Source organism: Rhinolophus sinicus, linkage group LG09, assembly GCF_036562045.2.
Source record: "Rhinolophus sinicus isolate RSC01 linkage group LG09, ASM3656204v1, whole genome shotgun sequence".
Lineage (NCBI taxonomy): Eukaryota > Metazoa > Chordata > Mammalia > Chiroptera > Rhinolophidae > Rhinolophus > Rhinolophus sinicus.
Genome location: NC_133758.1, coordinates 15,523,003 through 15,542,308, shown reverse-complemented (window position 1 = coordinate 15,542,308; position 19,306 = coordinate 15,523,003). Strand labels below are relative to the sequence as shown.

The following is a 19,306-nucleotide window of genomic DNA, read 5'->3' as shown; positions in this document are numbered from 1 at the left end:
AAAGACTAGAGTGTAATACACCAAATCATCAGGTGAGTATTTGTACTATTAGTTAAACCCATGCAAATTTTTAGCTATCCCCTATTTGGAAGAGCAGAGCTTTAATGATGCTACTAGATTTCTAGGAGAATGGTAGTGAAGGAGGAAGTAGTACGCTCCTTATTCCAAGGTTAGGGGAAAACTCTTATAAACCTGTTATTCTGGAAAGCAGAGCTACGTAGCATCTTGAAGGGTTCCGGCTCTGCAGCTTAGCTGGAATGGCAGCACTCTCAGGTCTGGGAAGTTATTTAATCACTGACAGGGATCTTCCCCCAAGGTGGGAAGGAGGCCATTACCCTTCCAGGATTTTTAATTTCTTATCTGGTCCTAGATCTTTAGAGCCCAGACACTGTCGTACTATCTGGGTTACAATCTACAAACAGAACGAGCAAAGTCTAACAACTCTAGCTTTAACCAAACTTGTGGGCTTAATGTCAATCTCAAGTTCCTATAATGAAAATAAGAATCTTGGAGCATGAACTAGAGACAGAACGAGAGCAGAGATTAGCAGACGAGACTTACCAAGGAGTGTAAGGGTCCTTCATAATTAGGAGATGATGAGGCCTGTCCTCCGTTTCTCGACCAAACAGCTGTGCCTGCTGATATAGTACAATGGGAGTTATAATGAGATCTACATAATCTTAAAAAGACTCTAACATTTTAAATCGTTCTTTTAGAAACAGCAATGTTGATTTCCATTTGGACAATAAGGTAAATACATGCAAACTTCCCATGCAAGAATTTTGGGGCAAGGAAAACATTTTAATATAAAATATGAAGACTTTACGCAGACTCAGAATTCTCTCAAGCTTCCTTCTAAGAGGGAATATTTAATTGATTCTGATATTAGCTAGAAGTGTTCCTTTGATAGAAAGCTATCACTCTGTAGACAAGGTACTTGCAGGGGCGCAAATGGGCGTTTTGAGTTATACCTTCATGCAAGGCCAGTTTCTCTCATCCATGAAAAACAGCTTTGCTACTTGTTTTTAAAATGATCCTTAAGAAGGAATAAGCCTTCAAAAACTTTTTAAGGAAGTAAGATTGGTTGGCAGGGATCCACAAAACCAGAAATAATTTTTTTATGATTCACTAAACTTCAAGGTAAAGAGAGATTCCCGCTGTAATAAATATTACATGTCTAACCTCTCACTTTTAAATTTAAAATAGTACACACTCAATGTAGAAAAGTTAGAAAATAAATAATTCAAAAAAGGAGAAAAAAAAAATCTGTATATGATCTCACTGAAATCTCATGCCGACAGAGTTAGCACTTAAAAAACTCATTCTTCCTGTCATTTCTGGGTGTTTATATATGTGTATTTTTATGCTACATAAAAACAGAATATTTTATTCAATTATTTTTAGTGACAGAATATATAAATAGAGCCATCAGGGTGAAAATAGCAACCTGTCCCCATGTTTACAACTTCATAAAGTTATTTCTTATTAATGTGTGGTCTTCCATAATGAATTACCAGGACCCCACAAAAGAGGCCTTGCTTCTATGCCTTCCAGAGACAGCACACTGCTCAGGTATTCGGGGAGTGTTCTGGAATGATTTGTGCGTAACTTTCCTCTCCCCTGATGAAGCTAGAAGTGGAGTGGCAGAACAGTGAGCATCCGATTCTGTCCGAGTTCCAATATTGCTACTGACATAACCTCAGCAAGTCACGTACCCTTTCATGGCCTTGGACACTCATCTGTAAAAGTGGAGCATTAGACTAAAATAGTTGTTCTTAAACTTTATTAGACTCCAGAATTTTTTTTCCCCCAAATCATAGAATAGATGAAATTAGAGCTGTTTTGCTTGAAATGGGGAACGTGGAGTTCTCTCTGCTCGGAACCGTTCAGCACGTGCCTCACTTGGCTAGGTGTGGTTTTGATCCTTTCCTGGCTCTGGACACTGAGGCGTGGGACCATTTTCTGGAGCCTAACAATATGGTACTGGACCTTTTCTATCACGGGGAATGTTTCATTGCTGTTCCATTATCCTCTTAATATCATCCCTATTTCTTCCCAGTTTCAACTTTGTCTCTCTGGACATATGGACTTAAATTAAATGTCCAGCTACCCTTTTTCTCTTCTGTCACTCCCCCTCCCCCATGTCAATGGAGTCTTGGAAAAGGCTGATATTAAATCCCAACTAAGCCACGGCCATTGTCCCGGAAAGCTTGCGCCAGGCTAAAACCTCCCATTCTCTACCAGGGAACCGTCCACGGGAGTCTTGCATGCAGGGAATAGTACAGAGATGGAGGAGGCGGCATTTAGGCATGTGACTCCACTATAAATTACAGTAAGGTCAGGTTTCAATGAGGTACAGATGTGATTTACGGGTTTTTTTTTTTTTTTTTAGAAGCCACCTGTCCTCTTTCCAAAGAGCTGAGACATGCACCACGCAGGGCCTTTTGGAAGCATTTATTGTGGAAGGGCAACAAGCCTCTTAAATGGATCTCCAGAAAGTAAAATGCTTTATTAATATAATTCAACAACTTATAATTTTATTATTTGAAGCCATAGGTCATGTAATTTTTTATTTTTAAAGGCAAACATGCCCTTTTATGCCACACAGTTACTTTCCAATTTGTTTACAAAATTATAGTTTTCCTCAAACATTCCAATGACATGTACTTGAAGGAGGGAATTTGGAAAATCTAAATTATCTGTGGGAAATAATCCTTTTGGATAGTCTATGTTTGATGACTATATAATCATATTCATAACTATATTTACTACCTTTTCTCCTCTGAGATGTTTTATTGGAGTATGTTATTCTGTTGGGTATCTTCTACAGAGCTAGGAAAAGTATAAGCAATAGTTTTCCACACATCTATGTATTGTAGAAATACCTGAGTTTTAAGAAAACTTTTGGGTGTAAATGACTGTACCTTCACCTGGTAGCCTGTCTCTCCCACTCCTTTCTATTGTTTGGAAATACTGTTTTGAGCTTTTAGGGGGAGTATCCACCTACAGAGCAGGATTATAAGGGGGCAATCATTCTCATCAGCTGGCACTATGAGGCAACGGGAGGTAAAGCACAGTACCTGAGAGAGAAGGAGGAGAGCCAACAGGAGTTGAAGGGTTTGATGAAAAGCTGTTGTTAGTGTGATCTGGAGAATAGATCTTAAAACAGTGGGGGGAAAAGAAAACAAACCCTCATTATTAGGAACAAATAATCAACAATTTTGTAAACTACAAAGTGTCAGTGCAATTCATTTAAAAATTATAAGTTACAAAACACATTTAACAAGTATAGGACCAACAGTCTAAAATGAAAACCTTAATTTTTCAAAAGAAGAATTATTGAGGTCATATAAGGTAGTAGGAAAAGAGCTGGATCGGATGGAGCTCAGCGGGCTTGAGTTCTAGTCCGTTCCCTCCCACTTCCTACTATGGCTCGTGGCTGTGAGCAAGTCACAGAGATAACCCATATCGCCCTTTCTCCTCCACAAAACAGGTTAGGCAGTATCTTCTCTAAGACTGTTGTCCAACTCCTTCTTCACTATGATTAAGGCATTTGATTCCAAGTCATAAGAATGCCCAGATTAAATAAAAAGCTTTACTTGGTCACAATGCTAATTTAAATCAAACTTCTTTTATGTTCCAATGGTAAGGAAAAAACCACCGAAGAGACACATGACAGTCCAACAAATCTTCATTAACATTTGCAAATGATCAAGTTTAGCTTCTGAAGACAATACCAGGTATACTCCCTCAGACAAATATGCCATTTTGTTGCTAGTGAACATGCAGGAAATGAATGTTCAGTTCTAGCCTCTTGGCAGTGGGCAGTCAAAGCGGAGAAGCTGAGTCCCCAGGAGCCAAATATGTGACAATTTCTCATAGAACTCAGTTATGGTTTTGTTTTTGTTGTTGTTTTTTAAAAAAAGCCTTTTCCAAAGTGTTTTAAAACTGCCCCTTCCAAAGTCAGTCTTAGCTGGTCAATAAGCACCCATAGGACTTTAGAGAAAAATAAGAAATCAAGATAGAAAAGCTGTACACCTACAGGCTCTGAGAATAGCCACGAATTCATAACTGAGTACCACTTAGCACCATTGTGAGGAGACAAGACGGAAGAGGTCGGCCATGTACTGGAAGCTTCCGAGCTCTCTCCTCCAGTTTTGCAATGATCATTACGCAAAAAAGCTAGCATTTCCAAAAATCAAAGCTATTTGCCATTCACTTTCTAAAATTCCAAATGTCCACTTGTGATTAAAGTTCAGCCATCAACATGGGTACATGTGAATGTCCAAAGTCAATATTTCCTCACCGAAGCAAGTGCTTTCCCCAGAGCATCTCCAGTCTGGGAGCTGCCTGCTGCCCCGCTTCCTCTATTTGCTGCAAAAACAAAAGGCAGAATATGAAAAAGCAGGCAGTGAGACATCTAACAATTTTCTATTCCTGGTCCATTTACTCACAATTTAATTGCATTTTTAATGCTAATTACAACACATTAATCTTTAATTAGCATTAATTTGTTTGCTGAGGTAGATGTCAAATATATTCATGTTACATTTTTTACAGATAAAATATAAACCTGACACCTTGGTTTAAAGACAAAGTGTTTTAGTTGCTACTACCTTTCTGCTTGTTACTTAGGAGTAGTTAGTGGTGAACGGTAGTTAGTTCATTGCTAAGTTCATTGCTAAGAAGTATGCAGTACATCTAGGTCTCTGAAGTCCTCAAAGTTTGGCTTTTCTTTATATTTTATGTAGTCACCTGAATTATCCTCACAAATAATTTATACCATTCAAATAAAAAACTGGTATGTAGCAAAAAGAGGTACTCCTCTCAGAGTTGCACAGTAAACAAAATTAAAAAAAAAAAAATCTGTAACAGGCCTGGCTTCCTAGGACAGAAAACATTTTTAATATTTTAAATAACATATCTTCCACATAGTTTTAAGTCTGTGTCCACATTAAAAATATTTCAACTGTTATGTTACTAAAAGATAATATGGTCTCCAATTCCAGAGATTAAAAAAAAGTCCACATAATCATGAAGCTATCTGTATCATCTTAAACACTGGTATTTTTATCTATAAAATAGATGAACAAATAGTACTAAGATGGACTCTTAATAAAAAGATATAGATTCTAGTATATAATTGAAAGCCTGTTCTATGTAGCAAGTATCGTTTGAAGGTAACTTGCCTTTATAAAATGGTACACCCAGTGCACTTTTGAGGTCTTCAGCATCCATATGATGCCTATGACATTTGGTATGTTACATTTATTAAGGCCTCAACATTAGCAAATTGACACAGTATTTAAATAAAACCCATTAAACGTTAGGGAAAGACATTTTTCAATACTCTGTGAAATAAGAAAAGGAACTCACAAATCCACTGATTAATCCAGGCAAAACTTTATGACACAAATAATTTTTTAAAATTCCCAGCCCTATCCTTGACCCAAGAGAGCAGTTTTTCTGACAAATGTGTCATCCTCAGCTTCTAGGTCTGTAAAAATAGAGTAGTGGGCTGATCTCAACTGGTCAAATTCTCTACTTCTCTGGGTTATAATTTCACTCTCCTGACCTCTGTTTAGCATAGTTAAATCATGCTTGTTATTTCTATACATTTACATGTTGGGTATGTCAGTTAAACAGTCTTTTGATGTGTGTTTTATTTGGTTAACAAAACCCACACTCATATTTATGTCTTAATTACTAAAACTGAAAGAACACTGGTATGTGATTAAAAAGAACACAGTCACCTTCTGACAAAACGAACTTATTCTTTTTCATATCACAAATTCATATAAAAAACATATTGATTACCAACACTAAGGATTATATGTATTATTAGCAAACTTTGAAAATGAGGGTCTGACATCACACAATTGAGCTAGTGGAGGAACCCACAGATATCAGTAGTATTAAAAATATTTAAAATAAGTGATAAATGAAATTATATCTGGTGTGAAAATTAAAATTACTGCATTAGGGAGGTTTTTTTTAAATAATTTTATAGAGAAAATAATAAATATTTTGAAAATACAGAGAGCAGTAATATTTGTTCAGCATATATTACCATGGTATTTGGGGCAATTACATATATATATTTTTCCTAGAAGCAGTATTATCATACTACCTAAAAATGAGACTTATAGGTCAAAATAATTTGTGACATCTGCTTGATTAGAGAACAGATCTTCATGAAATGAAAGTTCAGAATCACACTGGAAAAATTACATTATCTGACAAGGAACCGACACCCAAATACAGAACAAGACATTGTTTCAATTACAGATAAAATTTGCTACTGTAGTAGCTTTCAAAAGATTAATTCTTCCTTTGAACAACTTTAAAATGAAAATAGTAAGTGTTTAAAAATATTTTTTCATGAAGCCAAACAGAATTGAAAACCACTAGAAATATTTTAGGAACACTGAAACAGTAAATTATATATATACGGCATCAACATCACACTTTAGAAGAGACAAGATAGGATCATTGCGATTATTTTCATGCTACACCTTACTAACTAAAGTTTCTATTAAGTGCCTGTTGTACAGAGGGAGATATTAGGACTCAGGAAGTGGGGCAAAAAATAGAATCAACGCCTTACCTCATGTTGTCATGAAAATGATTCAGAACACTACAAAGGCTACTCATGGAAGCCGCTGATAAGAGCAGACTATTTTTTTAACACGAAGCCATTCTACCTTGCAGCAGCTGGAGAGCCAAACCCAACGTCTTAAATTTCAAAGCCCTTTATTGGGGCCAGTTTGCCCTTTCGCTTGGAATGCCTTTTGTTCTGTTCCAGGAAACGTTGGAGAAGACACATTTTCAAGAGTCCCTGAACATGTTAAGCTGCACGGGTCCTTCTGTTCAAGTGTTCTCTTTTTATCTGTGCAATGACTGATAGGTCAAAGGGTGTCACACATAATCAGCAAGCGAATATATCATTAATTCTCATATGGCATTATTTCTTTTATATCGAGTAAGGGGTCATGTATAGCAAAAACATTCTAATTAAAACCTGTGCTCATCAAATCCTCCTTTTCAGCTTTACTGAAACAGGATTTGATTACTATTCTAGGCCCTGGTTTTTGTCAACTCGTATTATTAGTAATTACCCAAATGCCCATAAAATGGAAATAAAGATAAAAACTATTGTCCCTACTTGGTAAAGACTGGATTGGTTTCTTAAGTTATTTTAGCTCTAATCAAGTTTTCGTGCTCAAGAAAAAAAACAATCAGTCTCTAGGTAGAGATGTAACATAAACATGAGTGGAAGATGGGCAGTTGTCAAGAGGAAGTGTACTTTTGTAGGAGGATTCGACACTGCCAGCCACCCAAGCATTGTTCAGATGGCCTGAACACAGGTGCTGCCGCTGGCTGGAGGATGGAGCAGAAAGAAGGGTTGGGTATCTCTGGCTTCACATCGGACCACCCTTGGACTCAATCTCAGCTTTGGGGAAATGGCAATTCCCATTAGAACACACCCTAATCAAAACACCAGCGTGAGTGGTGCCTGGGGATTGACTACTGAAAACCAGAATTTGGAAAATGTGTTACCCTTTTGTTGCACACCCATAAGCTCAGGCTGGAAACATCAGGAAGATATAAACGGAAAAAGGAGTGCAATTCATAATGTATTCACCTGAAAGAAGATGACTGCTTTAAAATTTAGTTTTTTGTGAACTACCTCTGAGTGACCCTCACATTATTAAACAATTAGAAGCAGCATAACAATGCCATGTGCTTGTCTACAAAAATGACAAAAAGAAGGGACATCTCCATTACTACGTACAATTGTACTACATACAATTTTAAAATCAAAGTTCAAATATGAACTGTAATGCACTAATTTCAAACAGGAGGGATTTCTAGGAATTGAGGGGGAAAGTTGAACTACATGACCATTTGCAAGAAATGGACGAGAAGCATTAAATCAAACTAGCTTACTGTTTCCATTGGTGGTCTTTGTAACTAAGAAGCCATGATGTTGTTGGATAAAATTCATATACTCTTATGCTCTGTGCCTGTTCATCACCCAACCGTACTGGAAGTCTCAAAATTCTTATAAAAGACAAAGTGAATCTTATGTGATTACTCTAATAATAAAATAACTGTGAAACCAAGTCCTCAAGGGGAAATGGACATGTTTCTACTAGAAAAGCCACATACTAAAATGCTTCATGTCATACAAACATATCATTAAAAGTGAAAGTTGTAAGCTAGATTAATTCATGAACCGGATAGATATTCCAGGGTAATCTTTAGCATATGTTGTATTAAATCAATCTTGGTAGTGTGTTCCATCAACAGTATTTGGTTTGAGGTTTAAAAATATGGAAAATACCATGTATGAGAAAGCAAACCAGTTAAAGACTAATAAAACAATAATAGTTATTATAACCATCATGGTAGTTGTAGGCCCAATTCCCTCTGAGGGGAAGGGAGGGTGTGTAGCCACACACCACAAGAGGTCACAGCTTTGTAACGTATACAAATGGTTTCTGAGTATTCTCAGGGAACTGTGTTAAAACAGGCAGTCCTCTCAATCCTTTGGATTGGGAAGGGCTATTGGATGTTGCAGGTAGGAAGGAAATATGTAGATAGCAAAATATATATGGCTGCTATCCTGTAGACATTTCTATCCTCTAGAGCTGGTATCTAATAACTTATTACACCTCCTTCTTTGTATGCAAGCTCACTCACATGAAGAGACACTGGACCATAGGGCTTCTGAGACATGCCCAATGTTATAACACTGGAAAGGTGTTAGGAATAAAGTTTGAAGGGCTCTGATGTTGGCAACTCCTGAAGTCCTAAGACTTCGCTTCTCTCCTGTTCATCTACTTCTTAACTGGGTTCTACACTAGTTGAGTTATTATGAATCCATGCTGTGTCCCATGCAGTATTATTCATATAGTTCTAGGGTGCTTAAAAGACCTTTCTGATTCAGAAATGTCTAGTGTGATCTTCAGTTTGCTGGCAAGGCTTCAGAGACAAATAGTGGACTATGTACCACACATAAAATATTTTACTCTACAATTTTCTCAAAAACCCATAGATAAATGTGTCATTAAAAAAAAAATCGCGACCCACCCAGACACCCAAGACTCTGCCCTCAGCAGGTCACACTCACTTGGACTTGACCTTCAATAGGTTTCCCCTCCCACCAGCTGCTGGATCAACACCCCACCCAGGAGGCAGGGCCTGGGGAATCCAGTCGGCATTTCCCCTTCCCAGGGCCTGCCAATTCTACTTATAGCAAACGGAAATGACGTCATAAAGATGGCGACCTGAGGTGAGCCTCTTGACATCTCCCCTGGAATTTACAACAGATTGAACAACTATAACTCCACAAAGGACTCCCTGCGCAGCAGACAGGCAAGACTAAGGGACACACTACTGAAATCACCTAAAGGTGAGCAAAGTGCGCAAAGGGGGAAGGAAGGGAGAAGCGCGGGCACAGGACTCAGAGCTAGCTCCGTGCCTAGCTTGGTGCTCTGAGCTCACTGCATCCTGGAACCACCGCAGGAAGAACTCGGACTGCTAGGGCTCCGCTTCCCACAGGGCTGAGGGGGCAGCATATAACACGGCTAAACCCAACGCTCACGGCAGAGACCTCGGAGCAAAGACTGAGGAAAGAAGGCTGAAAACGGTGGTTTAAGCCCTCACCGCCGAGCAGAGAACAGAAGCCTTAGGCACTGAGACTAACCGCCCCTCCCTACCCTCCCAGAGCTTGCCCCGCTCCCACCTGCCCAGTGTTAGAAGCGGAACAGTAGTAGGGTCAGATCAAAAGAACAGAATATTTGCAGTTCTGAAAACTGTGGTCCACAGACACAGATTCGCAGAACAACTAGTTCCGGCAAAGGGGAGGGAGCTGTGGAATCAGGACTGGCTGTGGTGGTGGTCGCAGCCAGTGCTCTGGCAATGACCTCTCACAACTCACCCCGCCCCTGTCCACACCTACTTGGGTGGATCCCTGCAGGAGTAAACAGAGCTGCTGAAACACACAGACTCTGAATCTGGTGCAGGAAGAGCTTCGGAACTTCAGAAGCTCTCTGCATTCCCACACAGACGCAGTGCCCTATGACCCAGGTGAACTGTTAACAGAGTGAGAAGCCCACATTCCAGGGAATCCCCCCATTGTGTGAGAAGCTGGAATAGTGAAGAGAAAATATAACACTACAGTGTGAGAAAGAATAAAAGGCTGCAGTTGGAGAGAAAATAAAACGTTCTACCAATACCTACTGGAAAACAAAAGAAAGACCTCTTTCTATCAACCTGTTGCACAACCCACTCCTGTAGATGTCTAGGAAGAGAAATAATAAATCATTAATTGCCATGAATAACCAAGGTTAACAAGGCAGCTCAGAAAGAAAATGAAAAGTCCAGAAAATGAACTTAAAGACATGGAAATATGTGACTTAAATGACAGAGAATTCAAGATTGCAGTTCTTATAAAACTCAACGGATGCAAGAAAATACAGGCAGTTTAATGAACTCAGAAACACAATCAAAGAACAAAATGAACATTTTACCAAAGAGATTGAAATTTTAAAAAAGAAGCAAATATAATTTCTGGAGATTAAGAACTCAATAAAAGAAATGAAGAATGAAATGGCCAGCTTAGGTAGTAGAGTTGACCAGATGGAGGAAAGAATCAGTGACATCAAAGATAGAAAACTGGAAATGACATGGACGGAAGAAGAAAGAGACTTGAGACTTAAAAGAAATGAAAGAACTCTACAAGACCTTTCTGACTCCATCAGAAAGAGCAATGTAAGAATAATGTGCATACCAGAAAGAGAAGAAAGAGAGAAGGAAACACAGTATATTCAAACAAATAATCAACAAGAACTTCCCAAGCTTGTGAAAAGAACTGGATCCTTGAATCCAAGAAACAAATAGAACACCTAATTACCTCAACACCAACAGGCCTTCTCCAAGGCATATTGCATTGAAGCTGTCAAAAATTAACAACAAAGAAAGAATCCTCAAGGCAGCCAGGGAAAAGAAGACAGTAACCTACAAAGGAAAGCCTATTAGATTATCATCAGATTTTTCAGCAGAAACTCTACAAGCCAGGAGGGAGTGGAATCAAATATTCAAACTATTGAAAGATAGAAATTATGAGCCAAGAATAATATATCCAGCAAAGATATCCTTAAAATGTGAAGGAGGAATAAAAACCTTTCCAGACACACACAAGCTGAGGGAATTTTCTAATACACAACCTGCACTACGAGAAATACTGAAGGAGGCTGTTCGACCAGCATGAATAGGGATAATTTGTGACAACCAAAACATAAAAGCGGGGAGAGTAAAGGCCTGAACCGGAATATGGGAATGGAAAACATAAGCATGTTGAAGAAAATGGAATACTCTAAAATATGAAACTTTCTTTTACATAAACTTAATGGTAACCAATCAAAAAAAATCCAGAACTGAAAAATATAATGCAATAAAAGAAGAAACAGAGGGAAATATCATAGAATACCTCCACACAGAAATAATAGACAACAAAAAGGCAAAGAAACAATGGAGACACAATCTTACCCAGAAAATCAAAGATAGAATGATAGGAAATCCTCACATATCAATAATCACCCTAAATGTAAATGGACTGACCTCACCAATAAAAAGGCACAGAGTAACAGACTGGATCAAAAAACTAAACCCAACCATATGCTGCCTCTAAGAGACACATCTAAGCTAGAAGGACAAACATAGACACAAAGTAAAAGGGTGGAAATTGACACTGTAAGTAAATGGTTCCAGAGAAAATCAGGTGTATCCATACTGATATCAGATGAAACAGACTTCAGAATAAAAAAGGTAACAAGAGACAAAGATGGACATTTCATAATGATAAAGGGGACTATACAAGAAGACATAACAGTCATCAATATTTATGTCCCCAATCAGGGAGCACCAAATTATACCAAGCAACTACTAACAGAACTAAAGGGAGAAATTGACCAAAACACAATTGTAGTAGGGGACCTAAATACATCATTGACAGCTATGGATAGGTCATCCAAACAGAAAATAAATAAATAAATAAATAAATAAATAAATAAATAAATAGTAGCCCTAAATAACATATTAGATAAAATGAACATAATGGATAATTATAGAACAGTTCATCCTAGAACATCAGACTATACATTTTTTCCAGTGTACATGGAGCATTCTCAAGGGTAAACCATATATTGAGACATAAAACTAGCCTCAGCAAATTTAAGAAGATTGAAATCATACCAAGCATATTCTCTGATCACAAGGCTTTGAAATTGGATATCAACTGCAAAAATAAAGCAGGAAAAACCACATAGATAAACAACATACTTTTAAAGAACGACCAGGTCAAAGAAAGAGTAAAAGATCAAAAGATACATAGAAATAAATGAGAATGAAAATACAGCCTACCAAAATTTTTTGGATGCAGCGAAAGCAGTTTTAAGAGGGAAATTTATATCATTACAGGCCTATCTCAAGAAACAAGAAAAATCCCAGATAAATAACCTCAAGTTACATCTTAAAGAACTAGAAAAAAAAGACCAAATGAAACCCAAGATCAGCAGAAGAAAGGAAATAATAAAAATCAGAGCAGAACTAAATGAAATAGAGAACAAAATGACAATAGAAAAGGTTAATATGATAAAGAGCTGGTTCTTTGAAAAAATCAATAAAATTGACAAACCCTTGGCTAGACTTATTAAGATAAAAAGAGAAAAGACACTAATAAACAAAATCAGAAATGACAGAGGGGAAGTTATCACGGATGCACAGAAATACAAAGGATCATCCAAGAATACTACAAAGGACTATATGCCCCCAAATTCAATAACCTAGAAGAAATGGACAAGTTCTTAGAAACATAAAGCCTTCCTAAGCTGAATCATGAAGAATTGGAAAATCTAAATAGACTGATCACTAGTAAGGAAATTGAATCAGTCATCCAAAACCCCAAAAGCAAAAGTTCGGGACCAGATGGCTTCATTAGTGAATTCTACCAAACCTTCAAAGAGGATCTAATACTTGTCCTACTCAAACTCTTCCAAAAAATTGAAGAAGAAACAGTACTCCCTAACTCATTTTATGAGGCCAACATTACCTTGATACCAAAACCTGTAAGGATAACACAAAAAAAGAAAACTACAGACCAATATCTCTAATGAATACAGATGCAAAAATTCTAAACAAAATTCTAGCAAATCAAATGCAACAATGCATTAAAAAGATTATTCATCACAACCAAGTGGGGTTCATCCCCAGGGCACAAGGATGGTTCAACATCTGCAAATCCATCAATGTGATACATCACATAAACAAAATAAAGGACAAAAATCATATGATTATATCAATCGATGCAGAAAAAGCGTTTGACAAGATACAACATCCATTTATGGTTAAAACACTTAATAAAATAGGTGTAGAAGGAAAATACCTTAACATAAGAAAAGCCATATATGACAAACCCTCAGCTAATCTCATAATTAACGGTGAAAAACTGAAGCCCTTTGCTCTACATTCAGGAACACGACAGGGCTGTCCCCTATCAACTCTGCTTTTCAACACACTGTTGGAAGTTCTCGACAGAGCAATCAGGCAAGAGAAAGAAATAAAAGGCATCCAAATTGGAAATAAAGAAGTTAAACTGTCATTCTTTGCAGATGACATGATGCTATATATAGAAAACCCTAAAGATTTCACCAAAAAGCTATTAGAAACAATAAATGAATACAGTAAACTTGTCAGCTACAAAATCAACGTACAAAAACGTCCATCACATTCCTATATACTAACAATGAAATCTCAGAAAAATAGATTAAAAAAGAATTCCTTTTGCAATTGCAACAAAAAGAATAAAATACCTGGGAATAAATTTAATCAAGGATGTAAAAGAACTATATGCTGAAAACTATAGATGATGTAATACAGAATTGTACACCTGAAATCTATGTAATTTTACTAACAATTGTCACCCCAATAAATTTAATTAAAAAAAAAAAAAAAAAAAAAAAAGAAATGGAAGAAGACACAAAGAAATGGAAAGACATTCCATGCTCATGGATTGGAAGAATCAACATAGTTAAAATGGTCGTATTACCCAAAGCAATATACAGATTTAATGCAATCCCCATCAAAATCCCAATGGCATTTTTTAAAGAAAGAGAACAAAAATATCAGATTTGTATGGAACCACAAAAGACCCCGAATAGCCAAAGCAATCTCAAGAAAAAAGAACAATGCTGGAGATATCACACTCCCTGACTTTAGTTTGTACTACAGGGCTACAATAATCAAAACAGCATGGTATTGGCAGAAAAACAGACCAATGGAAAGAACTGAGAACCCAGAAATAAACCCACATAAATATGGACAGATCGTTTTTGACAAAGAAGCCAAAAACATACAATGGAGAAAAGACAGCCTATTCAATAAATGGTGCTGGCAGAATGGGAAAGCCATGTGCAAAAGACTGAAACTGGACTGCTATCTGTCACCATGTACCAAAATTAATTCAAAATGGATTAAAGACCTAAGCATAATACCTGAGACAATAAATTGCATACAAGAAAACACAGGTAATAAACTTATGGACCTTGGGTTCAAAGAGCATTTTTTTGAATTTTACTTCAAAGGCAGGGTGAGTAAAAGCTAAAATAAATGAATGGGACTATATCAAACTTAAAAGCTTCTGCACAGCAAAAGAAACCATTGACAAAATAAAGAGGCAACCAACTGAATGGGAGAAGATTTTTGCAAACAGCGCCTCCGATAAGGGGCTAATATCAAAAACATACAAGGCACTCATACAACTCAACAACAAAAAAAACACCAAATTGAAAAATGGGCAGAGGACCTGAAGAGACATTTCTCTAAAGAGGACATACAAATGGCAAATAGACATGAAAAAATGCTCAACATCACTAATCAGAGAAACGCAAATGAAAAGCCCAATGAGGTATCACCTCAGCGCAGTTAGAATGGCTATCATCAACAAGACAATAGTAATAAGTGTTGGAGAGGCTGTGGAGAAAAAGGAACCCTCATACACTGTTGGTAGGAATGTAGATTGGTGCAGCTGCTATGGAAGGCAGTGTGGAGGTTCCTCAAAAAATTACGAATAGAATTACCCAGCAATTCCTCTCCTGGGTATCTACCCAAAAAATCTGAAAATAGTTATCCATAAAGACATGTGTGTTCCAGTGTTCACTGCAGCTTTATTTACAGTGGCCAAGACATGGACACACCCAAAATGTCCTTCGATAGATGAATGGATAAAGAAGTTGTGGTATATATACACAGTGGAATACTATTCGGCAGTAAGAAAAGATGAACTAGTACCATTTGTGACAAGATGGATGGATCTTGAAATTATAATGCTGAGCGAAATAAGTCAGAAAAAGTAGAGAACCATATGATTTCACTGATATGTGGTATATAAAACTGAAAACAACAAAAGAACAAGACAAGCAAATGAAGGAACAAAAACTCATAGACATAGACAATAGTTTAGGGGTTATCAGAGAGTAACGGGGGCGGGGGCTCTAGAAGAGGGTAATCAGGGTCTAATATATGGTGATGGAAAGAGAACTGACTCTGGGTGGTGAACACACAATGTGATATGTAGATGATGTAATACAGAATTGTACACGTGAAATCTATGTAACTTTACTAAGAATTGTCAGCCCAATAAACTTTAATTAAAAAAAAACCCATCATTAACATAATCCGAATAAGCTTTATTCTTCCTAAGGATTTCACAGAAAAATGACATTGGGCAGTAGAGGGGAAACAAACAAACAAACAAACAAACAAGAAGCGATGGTCATTCCTCCAAACCAAATACAAGCCATCCCAGACTTCAGTGAGCATCTTCCATCTTTGAGATGCAGAGAACAGGAGACAAGGGAGCGTGGTTCCAGAGAGTTTACCTTCCGATACTTCTAGAGCTTATAACTCACTCCACACGCATTTGTGGTTCTATAATCAGTTCAGGAAAATCGGTGACCTCCAGGAAGACACATTATAACATGAAACTGAGATATGGGGCAATGATTTTTTGAACTGAAAAAAGAAGCTTCCTAAGACATCAACACTGTTTATGAAAAGATTGCACTGCCTTGCAACTTTACACCAAGAAAACTTGAAAAATGTGATATCCATGTGTTAGTGCTTGAACCCCATTCTTACAGCATTAGTATTGCTTACAGTCATTTTCTACAGAATCATGTGTGTAATCTTAAACATGTGTCAGGCTATGTGTTCCCTATTTACCAATTATTTAATTAGCTCTGTGTGTTCTTTGTGATACAGGCAATGTAATATTTCTTTACTTCCTGCATTTCAGAATGAGTGAGTATATGCCAAATATTTTCAAAAGTCTACAGATGTATCCTATTAATCCATACAGTTTGTTAGGGAAGTATCACTAACAGAAGAAAAATCTTCCCTTCTTGTTATACAGACATCCTGCCATCCCTGACTTCTACCACACTCTGAAAATCAAGCCAGAAACCTAAGAGAATTAAAGTGCGAAGAAACATGAGCCACTCAGACACCATGCAATACTAAAGCTTATTACTGTATTTACATTTTCCTCTACATTTTAACTTAAGGAACTGGAGAACACATTTTAAGGGAGATCATTTCTAGAATGTTCTCCCTTAAAATAATTCTATAGTAATAACTGTATTTATGCAAATTAATAAAGGTCTGTTGCTCCAAAAAGGATGAATTACCATGTCTACTCATTTCCTGAAAAGATTATAAAGCTTTCTCACATTCTACTAGTTGGTTTTGACAAGTACACCCATGATTATGGAGCAATTTGGGTAGTAAGGTTGTTCCTAAAAAAAATCCCTTTTCGGGGTTCCAAAAAATCTCACACTTTTTTCCTTTTTTAAATTATAGCTTCCTTATTATTATCTAGATCCTCCATCCACTTAAACAGAGCCCTATGGTCTGTAACAAGTTAAGTCCACCGTTAGTATGTAGTTGAGCCCATGAGGATGTAGAACCTACAGCTGCACCCTGACCAGACCAAATGTAGGACGGTAGACATTCCTGTTCATCGACGCACTAATGAGCAGCCGACCAGCTTAACTAAAGCAAAACCCATTCCCAGTGAGACTCATTTCCACAGCTCATGGAGGATGATTACACCATCTCATAATACCTCTTTCTTCCCAAGTCTAAGGCCTCTGTCCCAGAAAAACTATTTTGCAAATCAGTCAACAGAACTCTTTTCAAACAGTGCCTAAGTGTGTTTTCCTCAACTCAAACTTTTGCTCCACCTTTATACCTTCCTAAAAAAGAAAATGACCCAAACCACAAGTAGACAGGAAATCTGCCATGTAAGACAATGAATGACCGGCCACCCTTCTTCATAACTAGACCTCATGACTGCAGAAAGGGGCTTTCCATTTGTCAAACCACATTGAAGTGAAATATGCTTTTCTCACTCTTTCAGTTCTGCACTTCTTTCTTTCTTCTTGTTTTTCAAATCTGCCAAAACTGCACCGATAGCTAACAAAACTTCCCCATGTGACCTCTGTCCACAGCACTCCAAGGTCAAACTGATGCAACACATTTGTAGAAGCTTTGTTCTGAAAAGTTACAAAAATGGAAACGTATTCCTAAATTTGCTTCTTAATAAAACATGATAGTAAAGGGCTGCTAGATGGCTCATTTCAAGTGTGAAATATATTATTGAATAAGCAGGGAGTGTATTATTTACTCAGGATTATATTTGGAACATTTCCAAACACATTTCTTTTTCATCAACCCCCCCCATAAGCCATTCATACATACTACTTCCCAAAGTTCTATAGATGAAATAAGATGAAAAAGACTATAAACAGTGAAGAGGAGTGAGCAGCAGGATCATTCTGTCACACACTCTTCTCTCTAAAACAGTGAGTGCTCTTATCAGTGACGCACTGGAAGTCCTCTTAAGGCCCCCAGCAAGGTGTAGGTTTGAGCGAGATCCAGAGTAGTGATGACCAGTGACATCTGAGGGTTAATAAGACCCTGGACCATCAGGCTGCTCATCTGAAGGAGGAGGGAAGTGGTCCAAGGCCAATTCCGAGAAGGTGCCTGCCTCCTCCTCCCCTACCTGAGCTCTTTCTTTCCTGGGCAGCCAGACACTTGCTAGCTCCTCCTTCAGGGCAGGAGAGGGAGAGGACCACAGTGGACAGCATGAAAAATGAGAGGATAATGATGGGTCTAAATTTGGCAGCAGCTTTCTGCTTGAGCCTTAACTTGGTTAGTAAATTTGCTTGATAAAAAGCAACAAATCACTTGTGGCCCACTGATGGCCAGCCATCTCCTCTCCTGTATGTGAACAAACACTCCTGGCCCTGCGAAGGACTCCACAATGCCACATGCTTCAGAAAGTGAAGCTCAGCTAGTTATTACTGCTCACCTGTGAATTTCGCATGAGCCAGTCTCCAGAAGACTGTGGCATGTCATAGCTAAGAGCAGAGCATGGTGACTGAGTTTGGGAAGTGGTCAATTAGAGACACTAAGCCCTCCACATCTCATTAGTCTTCAATGGTTCACCTCATAAAAGTTCATTTTGCTTGCTGCTTGAGAGGATGAGAAGCAAGGTAGTTTGGGTCCTTTAAAAATCTTGTTCAATCTAATGACTCACAACAGACAAAGTAGCCAAATTTCAGTTTCTTGTGGAAAAAAAGTGATTATAGTCAAGCCAATGACTATTTCTCTTTGGTTCATTTAGTTATGTGACAAATACTCATTGCCTGATTGCTGTTCAATTATGAGGGGGAAAAAGAGGTCTTTCATTATTAAATACTGACAGTGACTTTTCAGCATCAGAATTGCATTTCCAAGACTCACCCATTATACTGTCTGTCCCGTTGGCAGGAGGCGTACAGGAAGAGGTGCTGTAATGGTTGGTACCACTACGGTGGAAAGTGGACATTGGAGGAAGGCTGGAATTGATGTCTGCTGAAGAGTGTGATGGATAGCTCTGTGGCAAGAAGCAAAAAAAAGGAGGCATGTTCAACCATAAAATATTTAGTGGGTTAGTTTTCTAACACTTCTTTCAGAACTCTTCATTCGGAGATGGAGAAAGCCCTTAGTATTTCAAAATACCCAAGAATATGTCTTGCTTAGATCTGACAGATTTCAGTTTTCTAATGCTAAAATACAATGACACAATAATGGTACTGTAGGACATTGAGAAATTATCACAATCTCTAACTCTAAAAATTACTGCTTGAAACCATCTCTGACTTCAGCAGCGTAAAAGAGCATTGCTACTATTCTCCGT

The 19,306-nt window shown here is 37.7% G+C and overlaps 1 protein-coding gene across 39 annotated transcripts in view; it reads right to left on the bottom strand.

Moving 5' to 3' along the window:
• The window catches only part of TCF4 (transcription factor 4), a 345,626-nt gene that overhangs the window by 32,620 nt on the left and 293,700 nt on the right, over positions 1-19,306 (bottom strand). For 33 of the 39 annotated variants that reach the window (XM_019722094.2, XM_019722107.2, XM_074339930.1 and 30 more), the window contains 4 exons: positions 18,871-19,003; positions 4,307-4,374; positions 3,081-3,159; positions 562-638 (listed from right to left, as the gene is read on the bottom strand). In XM_019722094.2, the coding sequence (XP_019577653.1) occupies positions 562-638; positions 3,081-3,159; positions 4,307-4,374; positions 18,871-19,003 (357 nt within the window). The remainder of the gene's footprint in view (positions 1-561; positions 639-3,080; positions 3,160-4,306; positions 4,375-18,870; positions 19,004-19,306) is intronic. The other 6 variants (XM_074339921.1, XM_074339924.1, XM_019722055.2 and 3 more) reach the window with 1 other exon arrangement.